This window comes from Actinia tenebrosa, unplaced genomic scaffold (assembly GCF_029948245.1).
Source record: "Actinia tenebrosa isolate PJP-AT-01 unplaced genomic scaffold, QUT_ActTen_1.0 PGA_scaffold17__23_contigs__length_9995812, whole genome shotgun sequence".
Taxonomy (NCBI): Eukaryota; Metazoa; Cnidaria; class Anthozoa; order Actiniaria; family Actiniidae; genus Actinia; species Actinia tenebrosa.
Genome location: NW_028292577.1, coordinates 6,602,452 through 6,618,772, shown reverse-complemented (window position 1 = coordinate 6,618,772; position 16,321 = coordinate 6,602,452). Strand labels below are relative to the sequence as shown.

General features: G+C 37.9%; 2 protein-coding genes across 2 annotated transcripts; one reads left to right on the top strand and one right to left on the bottom strand.

Annotated features, from left to right (window-relative positions):
- Positions 1-432: 432 nt before the first annotated feature.
- Positions 433-10,831, bottom strand: LOC116286218 (GATOR1 complex protein NPRL3). Its single transcript, XM_031692675.2, has 16 exons — positions 10,630-10,831; positions 10,443-10,494; positions 9,903-10,038; positions 9,663-9,731; positions 8,786-8,868; positions 8,431-8,504; positions 7,603-7,678; positions 7,107-7,215; positions 6,785-6,819; positions 6,543-6,656; positions 6,184-6,226; positions 3,486-3,592; positions 3,240-3,369; positions 2,915-2,968; positions 2,340-2,629; positions 433-1,689 (listed from the first exon to the last, which is right to left on the bottom strand). Exons 1-16 carry the CDS (start codon positions 10,757-10,759, stop codon positions 1,530-1,532), a joined length of 1,662 nt encoding a protein of 553 aa, XP_031548535.1. The 5' UTR covers positions 10,760-10,831; the 3' UTR covers positions 433-1,529.
- Positions 10,832-11,284: 453 nt separating this feature from the next.
- LOC116286220 (alpha-L-fucosidase) lies at positions 11,285-16,304 on the top strand. Its single transcript, XM_031692677.2, has 8 exons — positions 11,285-11,649; positions 12,367-12,473; positions 13,174-13,307; positions 14,021-14,154; positions 14,548-14,645; positions 15,039-15,171; positions 15,536-15,706; positions 15,958-16,304. Exons 1-8 carry the CDS (start codon positions 11,285-11,287, stop codon positions 16,277-16,279), a joined length of 1,464 nt encoding a protein of 487 aa, XP_031548537.2. The 3' UTR covers positions 16,280-16,304.
- Positions 16,305-16,321: the final 17 nt, after the last annotated feature.

Genomic DNA, 16,321 nt, shown 5'->3' with positions numbered 1-16,321 from the left:
AACTCAAGCAGTAATAAAAATATTGCTTTCCTTAATGGAAATTAAAAAACTTCCCACTGCGCGAAAATTGAAATAAAACCAATTTATAGATAGTGTTTAGTCTAAGGAAACACCTAAACCTGTTTTATTTAAGCATTATGAATTCAGTAAAGGAAGTAAACACGTCTGACAAAAAGATCTTTTATATGTAAAATAATGGCATTTTTAAAAACAATCTTTTGAGCGTTTTTCAATATTTAAAGCAGAAAATCTTTTTAATCTCATTAGACAAATGAGGAAGTGACTTGACAGAATGATTTAATGTATCGAAGGATTAAGCTAGGACTGATCTATATGGATTGGTTTAATACTTTTACTTGGGTTTGAAAAAATTTCCTCATGTCTCCTCAGGAACCCATTATGTGACCATTAGATATTAATAAAACATGAATATGATTTGTATGCATGGAGTGTTTTATTATTCTTACTGGGGTTTAAAAGAATTTCCTCATTCCTGAGGAACACATTTAAGTGTCCCTGTCACAGGACAATGCAACGGACTTTAGATATTATCAAAATATGAATATGATTTGTACGGAGTGTTTTATCATTTTAACTTGGGTTTGAAAGAAATTCCTTATTCCCGAGGAATCCATTAAAGTGTCTCTGTCAAAGGACAAAGCAACGGATTTTAGATATTTTAGAATTTCCTTATTTCTGAAGAACCCATGTCGAACAATGTCTCAACGGATTATAGATATCATCCAAAGTTCAATATGATTCCAGATAAATTAGGAATTAGGAAAAAACGGTTTAAGTATTAATATTGTGTAGGCGATAATATTATTTATAAGCAATAAATAATCTTAATACTACTATCATAAAAGATTGGCATTTAAGCGCATTTGATCATATTCACATCGAATTTGCGCCATATAAGTATTAAATCATTATTTATTATTATTATTACTATTATTATTATTGTTGTTGTTGTTATCATCATTACAGCTTATTTTTGTTCTTTGACATATCTTTTTTACTTAAAAGATCAACATTGCGGACACTACTCATTACTTTATCTTTGAAGTTTAACAAAAAAAAAAAATCAGTTTGATATTTGAAAATAATCTTTTTACAAAATTTGTACAAGATTTTAAATTACAATTTTTCCATATTAAGCGAAAACGATTTGTGCACCTATTATCACAGGGGTTAACCCAGGGAGGGGTGCTCCCCTTAGAATCAAAGGGAAAATCATTATTTTGTATTGGTTATATTCGAAGTATAGGGGCACAAAGTCGAACAAGGGAGGGGTGCGCACCCCCTGCACCCCTCCCCTGGATTCGCCACTGTATCAACTTTACTAGATACCATGGTAACCCGGCCAACTATTCCACCCACTTCTCTGGGCTACCTGTGTTAAAATGACAGGGAAAAAACCTATACCTTTTTTCCAACCTTTACAACTAAAAACGTTGTAAAACATCAAGATATGCGATCCCTGGGTTGAGAAAAAGAGGGGGACTGGTTTTGCCTAAATATGGTTGCATTCAGTTGTTATGGAAACAGGCTGTTGCCGGGTCTTCGTGTTGGCATAAGAACAGAACATCTCTGAATTTGTCCAATAGGGTCAAGAGTTTTGATCGTCGAAGATTCTCGTAGTACATTATCTCTTCAAGGTGGTGTTTGCCTCGAAAGTAAGGAACGAGCCTAGACATGCGATCGAGGGAGCATGGAGTTAAAAGGAATAGCCAACTTTCGACATGCGCTTTGCTTGTAACCGACGCACAAAGGTTTCAGTGCCAGGCTACGTGCTAAATAATTTTTTTTTCCTGTCACGAATCACTGAGTGTTATGCACATTAAAGCCTTTATGCGTAGTGAAGCAGAGCGAACCATTCTCAGTTCCCCTAATTTAACTCTTAATAACACTACTACCAGAATTTTTCTCCGAATTCTTTTTCATATTAAATTGTTTTAACTTATTTGGAAAGTCGCATGATAATGGTATTGACTAAGCGAACAAAAGAAACTACGAAAAGGATTCTGGTAGTAGTAGTATCAAGACGGGAAAAGGAGAATGGATAACTGGAACTTAAGGTTTAAAGAATTAATCAGAAAAGAAAATAGGCACATATTACGTCAGATGAACGGCAAGGTTGTCAAATGACGTGACCTGTGACATGAACATAATTTATGGAATAGTAAAATGTTTCCGACGCTCGACTTGTTCGCATGTTCGCAAGAGGAGGGTGGGATATCATTTGATACTCCTAAACAGACGTCTTCAACTAGAAAGATGGGGGGGAGGGGAGGGGAGGGAAAGTATACTTTTTGCCACTCCTAAAATAGTTAACTTACCTCGCAAAAAGCTTAAGATCTTCTTCATCAGACGCGACTGCCAATTGCATTATACTTTTCCTCTCAGCGAACGACAAATCTTTAACACTGTTAAGGATATTGCTGTACTCTGTCTCTTCATCACTATCATTATCTCCAAGGGGCGTGTCATCGTCTGCAAATGTGACAAGATCATCTGTGAAGCTGCCACCAAATATCCATCGGATGCGTCGTCGACCTCGTGCATTTCCTAATGCGTCAGACTGCTGATCCCATTGAGCCGTGGGCACCAAGAAGACGTAGGTTTGTAACTGATAATTTGAAACAAGTGTTGATAGATTAAACATAGTATGCGTAGCCAGGTGTTCCTTGTGGGTAGCAAAAGATAGGAGTGGGTCTGCTCCGACCCTACAACGAATGCCCGACTACGCAGGCTACATTAATCCTCGATATTTTACAATGAGTTGCGGTGTGGTGTAGTCGGATCAATAAGATTCACTCACAGCAGTTGGATGGGCAGAAAGGAATACAAGGGGGAGTAGGGTGGGATGGAGAGATGTGAACAGGGGGGTAGGGAAGGGAAGGCTTTGGCCAACCTGTATAAGTAGTCTGTGCTGCAACATCCAGAATACCATTTGAACCTCTTCTGCCTGAAAAAAAAGAGATTACTGATTAAAATCAAACAATACCATCAAGGTTAAGTAAAAGTTGATAGTTTATTGCTCTAATACGTACAGCTGCTTCCACAACCTTCCTCACATTTTTCCTTGAGGGGGAAAAAACCTTACCCAAAAAATGGATAAGTAAACCTGAGCTCAGCCCTCCTCCAACACAGTACATCAGGGAACCCATACTGAAGAGGATGGACTACCTTGCAGTCTACCAAAAGAGCTACAACAAACCCATCCCAAGACACTTTACCTGCTGCTGTGGTGAACCCAATGGATTGTGATGCTCTGCCAAAGGACTTGGTAATGAGAACTCAGCTAGCATTGCATGTAGGGACATCTTGGGAAAGCGTGATGAGAATTCATTAACAAGTTTTGATGATCTTTGAAAGAAGTTTAGAAAAGGATTATAAGGGGAAATTTTATATTCAATGCGAAGTAATGAATAATGTATGTGGCATCCACACTCCCTCCCCCAGGAGATTTTAGTTGTACTTACTTGTCTACTGATATCCCAGGAGCCACAGTGTAGACATTACTCTCACATAATGGGAAGATGATAGAGGCTTTACCCCAGTACACAAGATGGGCTGCAATAGCAAATATCTGAGAAAATGAAAACAAGAAAGTTTAATAATTGATGGTAAATGATGATAATGAAGTTAGGGGTGTTGATGATGATGAATGACAGTGATGGTGATGGTAATGATGATAATGAAGTTAGGGGTGTTGATGATGATGAATGACAGTGATGGTGATGGTAAATGATGATAATGAAGTTAGGGGTGTTGATGATGATGAATGACAGTGATGGTGATGGTAAATGATGATAATGAAGTTAGGGGTGTTGATGATGATGAATGACAGTGATGGTGATGGTAAATGATGATAATGAAGTTAGGGGTGTTGATGATGATGAATGACAGTGATGGTGGTGGTAATGATGATAATGAAGTTAGGGGTGTTGATGATGATGAAATGACAGTGATGGTGTGGGTATGATGATAATGAAGTTAGGTGTGTTGATGATGATGAATGACAGTGATGGTGGTGGTATGATGATAATGCATTAGGGGTGTTGATGAGATGAATGACAGTACGATGTGTGGTGTGTAAATGATGATATGAAGTTAGGGGGTGTTGATATGATGAATGACAGTGATGGTGGTGGTAAATGATGATAATGAGTTAGGGTGTTGATGATGATGAAGACAGTGATGGTGGTGGTAATGATGATAATGAAGTTAGGGCGTCGTTGATGATTGATGAATGACAGTGATGGTGGTGGTAATGATGATAATGAAGTTAGGGGTGTTTGATGATGATGAATGACAGTGATGGTGGTGGGAATGATGATAATGAAGTTAGGGGTGTTGATGATGATGAATGACAGTGATGGTGGTGGTAATGATGATAATGAAGTTAGGGGTGTTGATGATGATGAATGACAGTGATGGTGGTGGTAATGATGATAATGAAGTTAGGGGTGTTGATGATGATGAATGACAGTGATGGTGGTGGTAATGATGACTAATGAAGTTAGGGGTGTTGATGATGATGAATGACAGTGATGGTGGTGGTAATGATGATAATGAAGTTAGGGGTGTTGATGATGATGAATGACAGTGATGGTGGTGTAATGATGACTAATGAAGGTTAGTGGGTGTTGATGAGAGATGGAATGACACAGTGATGGATGGTTGGTAATGATGATAATGAAAGTTAGGGGTGTTGATGATGATGAATGACAGTGATGGTGGGGTAATGATGATAATGAAGTTAGGGGTTGTTGATGATGATGAATGGACAGATGATGGTGTGGTAATGATGATAATGAAGTTAGGGGTGTTGATGTATGATTGAATGACAGTGATGGTGTGGTGGTAATGATGATAATGAAAGTTAGGGGTGTTGATGATGATGAATGACAGTGATGGTGGTGGTAATGATGATAATGAAGTTAGGGGTGTTGATGATGATGAATGAAAGTGATGATGGTGGTGGTAATGATGATAATGAAGTAGGGGTGTTGATGATGATGAAATGACAGTGATGATGGTGGTGTGGTAATGAGGATAATGAAGTTAGGGGTGTTGATGATGATATGAAGTGATGATGGTGGTGGTAATGATGATAATGAAGTTAGGGGTGTGATGATGATGAATGAAGTGATTGATGGGTAATGAATGAAGGGTTCTGCTGAATGTTGCTGTGCCAGTGATGGTGGTGGTCATGCTGTTAGGGGTGTTGATGATGCTGCCTGCCCGTGATGGTGGTGGTAATGCTGCTGCCGTTCGGGGTTGTTGCTGATGTGCTGTGGTGGTCCTGCTGCTCCTGCCGTTAGGGGTGTTGCTGCAGTGATGGTGGTGGTACTGCTGCTAATGCCGTTAGGGGTGTTGATGATGATGAATGACTGTGCTGGTGGTGGTGATTGCATGATGATGATGATGGTGGTGTAATGTAATGCTAATGAAGTTAGGGGTGTTGATGATGATGAATGACAGTGATGGTGGTGGTAATGATGATAATGAAGTTTGGGGTGTTGATGATGATGAATGACAGTGATGGTGGTGGTAATGATGAAGATGATGAATGAAAGTGATGATGGTGGTGGTAATGATGATAATGAAGTTAGGGGTGTTGATGATGATGAATGACAGTGATGGTGGTGGTAATGATGACGATGATGAATGAAAGTGGTGATGGTGGTGGTAATGATGATAATGAAGTTTGGGGTGTTGATGATGATGAATGAAAGTGATGGTGGTGGTAATGATGACGATGATGAATGAAAGTGATGATGGTGGTGGTAATGATGATAATGAAGTTAGGGGTGTTGATGATGATGAATGACAGTGATGGTGGTGGTAATGATGATGATGATGAATGACAGATGATGGTGGTGATGATGATGAATGACAGTGATGGTGGTGGTGATGATGATGATGGTGAATGACAGTGATGATGATGGTGGTGATGATGATGATGATGAATGACTGTGATGATGATGGTGGTGATGATGATGATGAATGACTGTAATGATGGTGGTGCTAATGATGGTGGTCATGGCGACTGTGATGATTTTGATGATAATGGTGTGATGAAAATGTTATTGGCCATGTCGCAACAATGAAACATTACTATCACTCAATAGAAAGCTATGTTTCTCACGACAATCATATAAAATCTACACATACCTGAGACAAGGGAATATCTGTATCTTGTGAAAGTGTTGTGAAACTGAAATAAAGTAACAAAAAATCCATTCATCACTGGACAAACAAAATTTTTGCCAATTATTGGCATATTTACTTAAAGAAACTGATTCCAGGAATCATACCTGACATCCCAGATGTAAAAGCGTATGTACTAATACCCTTGATTCCCTTGGATATAGAAACAATGCCAAAAGGTCTCTTACTACTCTGTATTGAAGTTATCTGTTTTCGAATTCTTGCATCAATACTCTTCAAAAAGCAATCTGAGGACCTTTGACACCCAAGTTCACATAGAAAACAAATTAATCTTTAAACTAAATCTTAGTACTCTGTCTTGCCTTTTTAAAGGAGATGCTCTTCGGATGAGCCTCATAAGGGCTGGAGAACAGTCGCCTGGGAGTGAGGCTAGGAGGGTTTCCTCATCCACTAAGAACAATAATGTATGATAGGGCCTAAGAGAGAAAGAGAAACAGCAACATCAAAACATTCTAGTTAAAAATATTAAAAACAATATTAAAGCATCATAATAATTATTTTTATCAATTTTGATTTCTCATTTGAATTAAAACTTTTTGCTCACCTCATTGCTGCTAATGATGCTTCTATTGCCTTGGGCTGAAAATAATTCAACAAATTTGTAAAATTATGCATGCAACTAAGGTCATCTTCGTTTTGGCCATTCATCAATTATAAACAGTACTGCTGTAAATCAAGCCACAGTCTGAATGATGGAAGCCAAAAGTTAATCAAGTTAAAGCTTACTTTAATTTTTGAGAAATAAAACTAAATATTTTCTAAAGGAAATCAAAACATCTTAGAAAGATTAAAACACTGTATTATGGACATCTATGTTGGACCTAGCTGATATATATAAAAGATGTACTTGGTATTAATTCTCTTACATTGATTGTCAGCATTCCCTGGTTCAAGTTGTGTACTTTATGAGGTAAACAGAAACTGACATTGACCCATCCATTCACTTTGAGCTGTACAACTCCACTCTCACACAAGCTGTAGTACAAAGCATTTCATTTTTTATTAGATATTGTACAATTATACTGAAACTTTCATTTAGTTAAAAAATGCTCTGAAATCATTCCCTAGAGGGGGAGGGTCTGAGGAGGGTATATTGTGTAGTCCCAGAAAATATTCTTACCTCTCCCATGTAGGGGGATTGCAATTTTCAAGGGGTGGGAAGGGTCTGAGGAGGGTATATTGTGTAGTGCGAGAATATACCCATACCTCCGCTCTTCCCATGGAGGGGGATTTGCATTTTTGAGGGGTTGGGAGAGTATGAGGAGGGTATATCATGTAGTTTCCAGGAAATATTGGAACTTTGGCAATTTTTGAAGAGTTGAGGAATTAAATAGATGTTTAAGACTGGATTGGAGTGCTTACCTTTCAAAAGTATCCCTTAAAGCTCTTGCTAGAGAGCTTCTTGGCAACATGTGATGGAATGGGGATTCAGTTAAGTCTGTAAAAATGAAACCAGTTATAAGAGTGGTTTGAGTGGAGAGAGGAGTAGTCTCCTACAAAGCTGCTTTCATCAGAATACTATGTAACAGTAGTTGCCTAGGAGACTATGATAATAATAATAATAATAATAATAATAATAATAATAATAATAATAGATTTACAGTAAAACTAATTTAACCATGGCCACCTGAACAAAATTTCTACAAATTAGCCAATCGAAAGTGGTAAATGTAAACAATAGAATACCTAAAAACTGATTTCATGTAGAATGTGTTTTATACAGTTTCTAATTTGCTTCTAAGTCAATCACTATTGGATAATTTGTAGAAAATTTGTTGAGGTGGCCTTAGTTGGAGTAGTCGCACTGTAACAGCCGTTCCACAGAGTGGCTCTTTTTCCACTAAACTCCAATTGGAATTTAGAAGTTGATTTTTACTAAGGGAGGAGAAACCTGGAAAACCCGAAAAAAAAACCTTAAAGTACAAGAGAGCACCAGCCAGCAGCTCTTCTTGTAAACATATGACACCAAGTCTGGGCATCAATGCCCTGACTGGCATTGATGAGACTAGGAAGGGAGGGAGGGATGGGTGGAATGAGGGATGGAGGGAGCGAGGGTAAACCTCCAAGTCAGCCAAACAAAGTCCACTTGCTGCCACTGGACAAACTACTGCAGAACCAGGCCATTTTGATTTACTAAAACAACAGCAGGAGCTAGATCAATGTATTATGTATAAATAATCATATACTCACCAGCCTCTGGCATCGTCGACATTTCATCATGTACTGTTAGCATTTTTTCTCTTTGTGATGTCAGATAAAAACACCTGGTTTCAAAATTAAACAAACCATGATTAACATAGCAATTGGTTCTCAAGCCCAAATGGGCTATTGACTCATAGGCCATGAGGGGGAAAGGACTATTATTGTTTTAGTCAAATCCAACTATAGTGGGTCAAATACATAGAAGCAAACAATTAAAGTACAAATTTGATATTTGGGTTTTCAAAACCAGCACTTTTCACTATTAGTAAGCTATAAATCATAGCCTAGTAGAAGCTCATCCAATCAGAATGCAGCATTGATAGACCACTACTGATGCACATACCTGTGTTCTTCATGTTTTAGAGCTATGGCAAGTCTTTTAGAAAGATCATGATAACAGTTGATCACAGAGTTTTCTACTCCAGCCTATAAACAAAATATACAATATCAATAGCAGAAAAGATGCAGAATGCATTTGCATCTGCTTTCTTTGAATTGCTGCTCATTTGATCTTTGGGTTATCTGTGTCCCAAACAGCTAGCCCAGAGGTTTTTTTAGAGTTTGATTTTAGAGTTTGTTTTCAGATCAGCCCATAACCAAGGATGTTTCAGGGTTCAATCTATTGTTAGCTGAGCCTTGACTTAAGTTAAATTTTAAGTTTGCTTATAATTTGTATAGGAAATCACACGGTCTCAAGTACGATTTGGAAATTGATAGACACAAGTAATGTTTTGAAAGTTCTTGTAATTACATGAGCCTTTAGGCGAGTACAATTAAAGAACTTTCAAAACATTACGAGTTTATATTAATTCCAAATTGTACGAGAAGATCGTGCGATTTTTTGTTTATAGTTCACTCAACAAAATTTCAGTAAAAAATGCGAAGCGACGTTGTTCATCTTTGTCTATTTGGTGGCCGATTTTCAGTCCATCGTGCAACTGAAATGCATAAAAAAGATCAGTTCTTACGGCTTTAAAATTTTATTTATATGTTTTTTAAGTACAAAATGATAGAAAATAATTGTTTTGACATTGTTTTGGCCGTATTGCCATAGCGACTTAATTCGGTACTCTTACGGAGTACAATTAACGCTATAATTGTACTCCTCTTGACCAATCAGAGTCGAGTAATTTTGTTGAGTGTACTATAATGAATAAAATTGAAGGTTTTTAAAAAATTGATTGAAAGGCATTTTTCCAAAAGTGTACAAGTTTTAATACCTTTAAAACAAATACGATGTTGAAAAGTTTCAGCATTACATTTTCATTCCTTTTTGAGCTATCAACTCTCTGGAAAACAAAAAAAAGAAGTTATAATTACTGTATATAAATAAATTCAAATCGCATCATTATTCTATCTCACATGAAGAAAAAAAACTTCTAGCATTAGAAAAAGCAGGTACTCAAAGCACACAATTCGGGCTTTTTTTGGTACAAGTAAACTAGGTATGTTCTATTTACCTTTGATTCCTGTTTTTTTTGTTGAAGTTGAATAGGATGTCCAACAAACAAAACATTGTCTATCTTGAGCTCAAACTTCTTGCCGCCCAACTCTATATTGGGTGTTAGGATGTTGGCTAATGTACTGTCGGAAAAACTGCAAACACAGGAATTGAATGAATAGATAGATGACAAGATGGAAGGGAGGGATATCGATAGATGGCAGGATAGAACAGAACTAAATAGAAAGAAGGGATTGGATAGGTTAGGCTTAGGATGGATGAGTGGATTGATGGAGGGAGGGAGGGATGAATGAATGGATGGATGGATTGATGGATGAATGGATTGGATGGGAGGATGGATGGATGGATAAATGGATAGACAAATGGAATGGATAGAATGGATAGAATGGTTGGATGGGAAGATGGATGGATAAATAGAATGGATGGGAGGATGAATGGATGGATAGGAGGATGGAGAGATGGATGGTATATCGATTAATGGATGCAAATATATAATACATCATATATATGTATATGAGTATATATCTTCTGTACAAACCTGTAATTGTCTTCCACCTTTGCAGGAGCTATATAAAAATTCTTATAAATCTCTGAAAATCAAATAATAAAACCAACAATTAATTATTCTCTCTAATCCACACAAAAAAATAAATCTAGTCCAGATTATATAAAGTAAGCTTAGGTAGGTAGGGGTGTCGCAAGATAAACATATATTTTAAGCTTACCTTTCTTGTCATTTGCCACTTCTTGTCTTCTGTAGTGATCTGGATATCGAAACAACACTCTTTGCCCTCTACTTCCAGCAGTAACCAAAATAATAGCAACAGGATCGCAGCTCGTGTCTTTGGAATTCATCTCTGTTCATTGTAAAAAATCTCTATAACGTTTTAACAAGAACGATAGTCTTGATGATCCAACCCGCAGCCATTTTGAAAACCGAGTAGAGGCTGGGGCTTCGAACCACAGGACGTCCATTCATTAAAAGCAATTTTTGTAACTTTTAGTAAATTTTCGCAAATAATTAATAAACTACATAAAATAAATAAATTAATAATATAATATGTATTGAATTATAAAATATTGCGACTGAGAATAAAAGGGAAGCTAAGAAAAAAGAAATATACTAACTGAGAGTATTATTGAAAGAAAAATAAGCAAAAGAATATCAAATGAACAGAATGGAATAAAAGAATGTTATGGATCTAGAATTGATTGCAAATATTTTTAGGTAGATACAGGGAAAATAATTTTTTCTCAATTATGGTCCAATGAAGCGTTACGAAGTGTGACCTGTCACGCGGCTCACCAAGCGTGACATTTCTTAGTACCAAGACAATGAAAGCTATACTTTTTAATTTGCTTTTTCTAGTGTGTATTTTTATGGCTAATAGCTTTCAAATTCAATCCGAAAAAACAAAGCTGGACAAGAAATTTCAAGTACAAGAATCAAATACTTACAAGAATAAATTTCTACCCTCTTGGGAGTCTCTGGACTCTCGGGTGCTACCGAGTTGGTATGATGAAGCCAAGATTGGTATATTCGTCCACTGGGGAGTTTTCTCTGTACCAGCGTTCTATTCAGAGTGGTTCTGGTATCATTGGCATGAAAACCTTCCTGAGCTGACGACATTCATGGCCAGAAACTATCCACCAGGGTTTCAGTACGCGGACTTTGGCACACAGTTTAAAGCACAGTTGTTTGACGCTAATCAGTGGGCGAATCTTGTGGCTCGCTCAGGAGCAAAGTTAGTAAACAAAAGAAGCATTGTTTTTAGTATCAACAGGGTCCTGAAGGGAAGGGTCCTACTCCCATTTCCCAGCCCCCATTTTGACCATATTCCATAGTTCCAGCCTATGTTTTGCTCAAATCTTAATCTCAATCCCATTCCCATTTTTTGATTCTCTTTTGTTTGTTAATCCCATCCCCAATGCATAAAATTCCATTTTCCCAGCCCAAAAAGGCTCCCATGCATTTTCCCCCTTGAGGACCCTCTAGAGGATGGTTAAAATGTATTTACATATCCCAATAGTGTAGGCAAGGATCATCAGTATTTTCATTAAATCCAAACTTCTGACACCTAAGAAGACTGGCAAACAATGGGTAGTATAGGGTCACATTTTTTATTCCTTTGAAGAAAGGGTTCGGCTGTTGATTTTCCTATGAGACATGTGGATTTAGACTGATTCCAAGACGGTGTTTCAGCTCTTCGGCCGATTTTGGATATTGGTTGATCGCAATCCCCAAGAGAGTTAAAAGACAGCATGGAGGCCATTGTGGTTCCATTAACAATATAATGGATGGTAATAAGAACTCTATCCTTACCGACATCACAGTACACTCGTGCCATTGCCATGGTTTGTTCTTGCTAAAGACTTGTTAATCGTTATTATAATGTTCAAGGAACATGTTGCCTGACGTTCTGGTTCTTAAGCTCGTGTTTGTTTTCTTGTCGTCTTTTCAGGTATTTTGTCTTCACGAGTAAACATCACGAAGGGTTTGCTAACTGGAATACAAGCTATTCTTGGAATTGGAATTCAGTATCCATTGGTCCACATAGAGATATAGTGGGTAAGACTGGATGATGATGATGATGATGATGTTGATGATGATGATGTTGATGATGATGATGTTGATGATGATGATGATGATGATGTTGATGATGTTGATGATGATGATGTTGATGATGATGATGATGATGTTGATGATGATGATGATGATGTTGATGATGATGATGTTGATATGATGATAATGATAAATTATGATGATGATGATGATGGTAATGATGATGATGATGGTGATGATGATGATGGCGACGATGATGATGGTGATGATGATGATGGTGATGATGATGATGGTAATGATGATGATGATGATGATGATGACGATGAGGGTAATGATGATGATGATGATGATGATGATTATGTTGTCGTTGACAATGATGCTGATGATGATGATGATGCTGATGATGTTTATGATGCGCATGCTGACATAAATATCTACCTTCTCCTGGTCAGCAGAGGCTGACTTCAGTAATTAGTTCAGTTCATCTCCGTATCTTGATCCCAGTCTCGTCCCCGTATGTTCGTTCAGCCTTGAACTGCACTCCCGAAACATGAGCTCTCCCTATCATTCTTAATGCGCATGCTCAATATAAGATAAAATGCCAGGGACTCCGACCAGAGAACAACCGGCAACAATTTAAAGAATAATATGTAAGAGTGGACCTGGTTTTTTGAGTGGAGAAATGTTAACACAAGTTTTATTTCAGGGGAGCTCGCTGAGACGTTCCGTAAAAACCACAGCGACATTACTTTTGGCTTGTACTTTTCTCTCTATGAATGGTTCAATCCTCTTTACTTAAAGGACAAGGCAAATAATTTTACGACTCAAGAGTTCGTTAAAGTAAGGAGGCGCGTATTAATTTCAAAAAAAATTCATTTATTGATTTTTACACGAAAATATTTGTGGGAAATGATATATACATACACGTATATATTTATATTTTCTCGATCCATATCATGATACCTATGAAAACCCCAGTGAAATTAATTGAACGTATCTCTGATTATCTGTGGTTAAATCAGTTTATGTTGCAATTGATTTGGCGGGAAATGTGGGCGCCAAAACGCGCGCTAGACTCTTCCACAGTCTCTCGCTCGTCCGTTTCGTCTCCACGCTTAGAGACTGTAACGGTACAATGACCGAAAGGACTTATGGGTCCCGAAAACTTGGACCCAGCGTGCTTTGGGAACCAAAATACTCGTCCACAGTCTCTCTCGTTTTCGCCGCCATCTTGAAAATATTGAAACGAGAGAGACTGTGGACGAGTATTTTGGTTCCCAAAGCACGCTGGGTTCAGGTTTTCGGGACCCATAAGTCCTTTCGCCTTTCGGTCATTGTACCGTTACAGTCTCTAAGCGTGGAGACGGAACGGACGAGCGAGAGACTGTGGAAGAGTCTAAACGCGCGCGTGTTGCTCCATCTTCGGAATCGTACGTCTTTGATCTTCCTGAATTAACCACTAATAAGAAAATAAATGGGGAAATTTTTAATCTTCCTTTTCCTGGCTAAGAGAGTATCATTTGGTACTAATAACGTGTTTTCAATTGTCTCAGACAACAGTTATGCCACAACTAAAGGAGCTAATTGAAAGGTATAAACCGGAATACCTGTGGTCCGACGGGGACTGGGAAGCACCAGACGAATATTGGGACAGCAAAAAATTTTTGGCGTGGCTTTATAATGAAAGGTAAGGGAAGAAAGAGATGGAAGGGATGAAAATGTGGTCACAACAAAATGTAAGTGTATGAAAGGAACTTTGAATCAAACTCGTTTCCAGGCTCTTTCTTTACCTGAAGGAATTGCATTTAAGGTCTCCTTTGTCTTTGCTACGCGGAAAGCACTTAATAGCCAGTGGCTAAGACAGCCTGTAGTCCTCGTTCATGATTGAATTGGAATTTATAGGAGTTGAATTTTGCGGAGGGAGGAAAACCAGAGAACCCGTTGAAAACCCCTCAAAGCACAGTAGAGAACCACTAAACGACTGTAATTACACAGCGCTACTCCATCGCAGATTGTCCTCTATCTCTCGCCCTTAAACGTTCCCTACTCATGCGTAATGCTCGTTATTATTGGACTACAGCCCAGTGGCATCATCCGTCGTAGTCAATGATCGCTGGGGTATAAACTGTTCATGTAACCATGGAGATGTACATGTATGTATGGACAGATACAATCCAGGTATGTCTAATGAAGAAAAACGCGCATGGCTTTCAAGAAGAGTAGCATAAGGGGTTACTTGTGGTGCCAAGAACATATTACGCCTTGCGGTCAGCGGTAGTATGATAAGATCCTCGAAATCGCGGAAATCAGGACAACGTGACTGAAAGCGAGGGAGACTAAGTATGCTTAGTAGAATTAATGAGTGGCAAAAATCCTAGAGTGAATATCTTTCATTCAAAAGTATTTCCAAGAAGAAAGTAGATTTTCTTCACTTCCAAAAAGATGTTATGTCGATACAATACAACGATTTTAAGAGTCTCCGCATGCGCGGAGAGAACTTAGTTATCCAATCACTGAGCACGATGCATATTCTGTTATATATCCAATCAAAATTCTAACTTTGTTTAACAGGAACGCTGGACCAGCATAAATGGGAGAATGCTATGACGCTTTTGAACAATTCCTGGGATATAAGAAGAGACAGCAAGATAGAAGAGTATATGACGGTTAACGAGATGCTAAGAGAAATTGTCTCTACCGTCAGGTGCGTACAACTGTCTAAAAGTTCATTTCTTTCCATTATTAGTGTTTATTTGTATATTACTAATTTCTTTCGAGGGGACCCAACCTGAATCTCTGCAGGACTCCATAAATGCACCAAATTTATCGAAATCTAATACTAAAACTGCAGTGTATTCAAGTCTCTAAAACCTAGTGGAACCAAGATAGATCTCTGTAGAACCCTATGGATACGTCATTTATGATGTTGCTAAAAGTCTGTGGCCAACGCTCTATAAAACTGAAATGCAGAGTGGACCCAAAATGAATCAGTGAAGTACTCCATAGTCTCATATTAACATATTTTTAGTGATTGTTTTTAAAATGTTACGATCAAAATTATTTTTTAGTTGTGGTGGCAATATTTTAATAAATATCAGCCCAGCATCGGATGGTACCATCCCCGTGATATTCCAGGAAAGGCTTTATCAGATGGGTGACTGGTTGGCAGTTAATGGTGAAGCCATATATGGCAGCAAGCCCTGGAAGGCCCAAAATGATACGAGGGACCCCAATGTTTGGTAAGAACCATTGAGATGACATTTTGGTAAACAATGAGCAGAATTGTACAGTCTGGACAAATTAGAGGGAATTAAAGCTGACTAATGGTCAAAATTTAAAAATATTTTTTTAAATGTATGATTTGACTTTAAAACACTTTAATTCATTATTTACTATGGTTACCAAGTTCAAAGCAATGACGGAAAAAATGAGAGGGAAGCAGAAAATTTGATTTCGAATTGAGAAATGTTCTTCTTGTTCAAATTCTCAGGTATACAACTAAAAGTGGTAATGTATATGCAATCACATTATCATGGCCAACCTCTGGTACTCTCCTCCTGGATGCACCCACTCCTACCAAGATCACAAGGGTATCAATGCTGGGTTTGGAAAACAGGGTGTTTAACTGGAGATTTGAACCAGAAAAAACAGAAGAATCTGGACAAGCAGACTCAGATGATGAGCCATTGGATGAAACTGAGGAAGATATAGAATTTGCAAAGCCATTCTTCTCCATTTCTGTCCCTCCTATTGCAATTTCCGAGTTACCGTCACTTTGGGCTTGGGTGTTTAAACTCACTCATGTCAATTAACAAAACAAAAATGATGAATTGTCAGTGTCTGCATACATGTAC

What these genes read in the sequence shown, in the direction of transcription:
- LOC116286218 (XM_031692675.2), bottom strand. Translation starts at nt 10,759, where the DNA reads ATGAATTCCAAAGACACGAGCTGCGATCCTGTTGCTATTATTTTGGTT. An exon ending in CTAAAACATGAAGAACACAG is followed by an intron (nt 8,505 to 8,785) that starts GTATGTGCATCA and finishes TTTTGAAACCAG; the next exon opens with GTGTTTTTATCTGACATCAC. An exon ending in AGAGCATCTCCTTTAAAAAG is followed by an intron (nt 6,227 to 6,542) that starts GCAAGACAGAGT and finishes ACTTTATTTCAG; the next exon opens with TTTCACAACACTTTCACAAG.
- LOC116286220 (XM_031692677.2), top strand. Translation starts at nt 11,285, where the DNA reads ATGGCTAATAGCTTTCAAATTCAATCCGAAAAAACAAAGCTGGACAAG. An exon ending in GTGGCTCGCTCAGGAGCAAA is followed by an intron (nt 11,650 to 12,366) that starts GTTAGTAAACAA and finishes TCGTCTTTTCAG; the next exon opens with GTATTTTGTCTTCACGAGTA. An exon ending in GAAATTGTCTCTACCGTCAG is followed by an intron (nt 15,172 to 15,535) that starts GTGCGTACAACT and finishes ATTATTTTTTAG; the next exon opens with TTGTGGTGGCAATATTTTAA.